This window comes from Aedes aegypti, chromosome 2 (assembly GCF_002204515.2).
Source record: "Aedes aegypti strain LVP_AGWG chromosome 2, AaegL5.0 Primary Assembly, whole genome shotgun sequence".
NCBI classification, from domain to species: domain Eukaryota; kingdom Metazoa; phylum Arthropoda; class Insecta; order Diptera; family Culicidae; genus Aedes; species Aedes aegypti.
Window position 1 is genome coordinate 460726332 of NC_035108.1, and position 2172 is coordinate 460728503.

A 2172-nucleotide genomic window follows, 5' to 3' on the forward strand; every position below is an offset into this window, starting at 1 on the left:
GCAGAAGTTAACCTGAATTCGATTTCAGCTCTCGGGCTAGGCATTGGATATATATAGAAAGCGTTGTGTTTGGATGGGCATCTAATTCTTCCGAAAGAGGTGCACTTTGCGAAAAAGGACCACGTGATTATTGAGCTGAAATCGAATTCAGGTTAACTTCTGCGTTCATGAGTCCTCTCATGGCGTAGTGGTTAACGCGCCCCAACTAGAGATCGGGGAGTCGTGAGTTCGATTCTCACTGAGAAGACGTGTAACTTTTTCGCAAATCTTCACATCAATTTGTCCATCTAATCCAATTGCAAATTATATGTAATGTTTAGCTTTTCGGTGGTTGTTAAACTTCCACTCGGCTGGTTGGCCGTAAACCACGATTCATAATTAAAAACAAGTACTAAATTCAGGTTTTCATTTCTTTATAGGTACTCCACTAAATAGGTCGAAGATTTATTATCGTCTATGACGAGTTTTTCAGCTTATTGCTTGTAGAAATGAACACAATTGGTATTGGAAGGGTTAATAGAAGATGTGCCTATGAAACAATGGACATTTGCTATGTATTGTTCATAGTTCTGTCAAACCACTTTGCAATAACACTCATAGTGCAAATAAATTTGTCTGATAAACTATACACACATTACTCAATCTCGTAATGACCCCAACGCGAGGGAAAAAGCGCCTGGCAGCGTCCAGTTACGAGCAACGGCGTCGCCGTTTGCGCCATTTGGCCAGCTATGCCTCGTCGATGGGCAGCCCCACAACGCTCCCCATCCAACCGGTACTCGTTTGCGCGCCTCCACAGGAACAATGGCGCGACGACAACAACAATGCACCCAACATCAATCCCAGGAGGAGACCGTACCTTGCGGGGGCCTTCATATACAAAAGTGGCCCGGAGGACGATCTGCGGCTGCACGTGTTCGACCAGCACGAAGTGAAGGTGTAAGTAGTGTGATGTTCCCTCTATATAATACAATACTGATTCCCATTTCGCACCGAACCCGAGATAGACGTCATGAGGAGCTGGAAACAATCGAAAGGATCACTGCTGATTTCGCCTCCGCAACGGCGGGAAAACCAAATTACGTGACTGGCGTGTACTTGGCACAGAGGCAGGTCCCCATCAACTGCACCGATGAGTGCCGTTTCGAGCTGGAACGGAAAGCGTACTGGAGATTGAATCAAACTTATCGGGCGAACTTGAACTTTCGGAGGCAATACGTCGAAGCCGTGAGGTACGAGTGGGATCCCGAAGTGGGAGGTTCGTACTCGTACAAAACTACGGCAAGTTGGAACGTGTCGGGGAATTGATGTGGCATTCGAATAAATTGTTTGGGTACGTTCTAGAATATCCCTTGTTGAACTCCTACAAGAAGAACTCCCAAACTACTGAAGAAGCCTTAGAGGATTCCCTTGATAAATTTCTAAGAAAATTGAAAATAATGTAAAACAAATCAAGCGATGCTCTGATTAATATCCTACAGGATATTCTGAAGTAATCCCTTAAACAAAATCGGACGGAATTCCTGAAGAAATTTGTGTGAGAATTATCGGAGAATCCATGAAGATTCCACTTGAAAAATCACTCGAGAAGAACTGCTGGAGTATAGTATTACGATGGAATGCAAGAGACATTTCGGAAGCAACTTAATGAGGCAGCCCAAGTCGAATTTATTGAATTCCTGCAATTTTTTAATAGATTTCCTCAATAATAAATGATGGAGTTTTTGAAGCAGTAATTGGGGATGAATTCGTGAAGGAATTCATATGAAAATGCTTGAAAGAATAACAAATCAGTGTAGGAATTTTTGTAGGGATCTCTAAAAAATCCCTAAACGAATTTTTTCAAAATGAACTCCTTAATAATGCTAGATTTCCTTGGAAGAACTTCTGTGTGAAGAACGAGGAAAACACAATCTGGAACAAATCCCGGGATAGTCCTTGGTAAAATATTCAGATTAATCCGTGTGGAACTTTTTGGAGATAGTAGCATTGAAATGCTGTGAGATTTTCTGGTGCATATTCTGAAGAAATTTCTTTAAGTATCTCTTAAAATCGTTCCAAGAACTCCTGGGAGAATTGACAGAGAAATCTTTAAGAGAATGTTTAATGGACTACCTGGTAGAGTGCCAAAATGTATTCCAGAAGATACCTATGGAGAAATCACTAGAAAAA

At 41.9% G+C, this 2172-nt stretch overlaps 1 protein-coding gene across 1 annotated transcript; it reads left to right on the plus strand.

Annotated features, from left to right (window-relative positions):
* Positions 1-425: 425 nt before the first annotated feature.
* LOC5569701 lies at positions 426-1544 on the plus strand. The gene is made up of 2 exons (XM_001658644.2): positions 426-939; positions 1008-1544. The coding sequence occupies exons 1-2, from the start codon at positions 650-652 to the stop codon at positions 1306-1308; spliced, it is 591 nt and encodes a 196-aa protein (XP_001658694.2). The 5' UTR covers positions 426-649; the 3' UTR covers positions 1309-1544.
* The last annotated feature ends 628 nt before the right edge of the window (positions 1545-2172 follow it).

Bases quoted from the DNA above. Each gene is read 5' to 3' on its own strand.
- LOC5569701 (XM_001658644.2), top strand. From the start codon at position 650: ATGACCCCAACGCGAGGGAAAAAGCGCCTGGCAGCGTCCAGTTACGAG. The intron at 940-1,007 runs GTAAGTAGTGTG...AACCCGAGATAG, and splicing joins GACCAGCACGAAGTGAAGGT to ACGTCATGAGGAGCTGGAAA.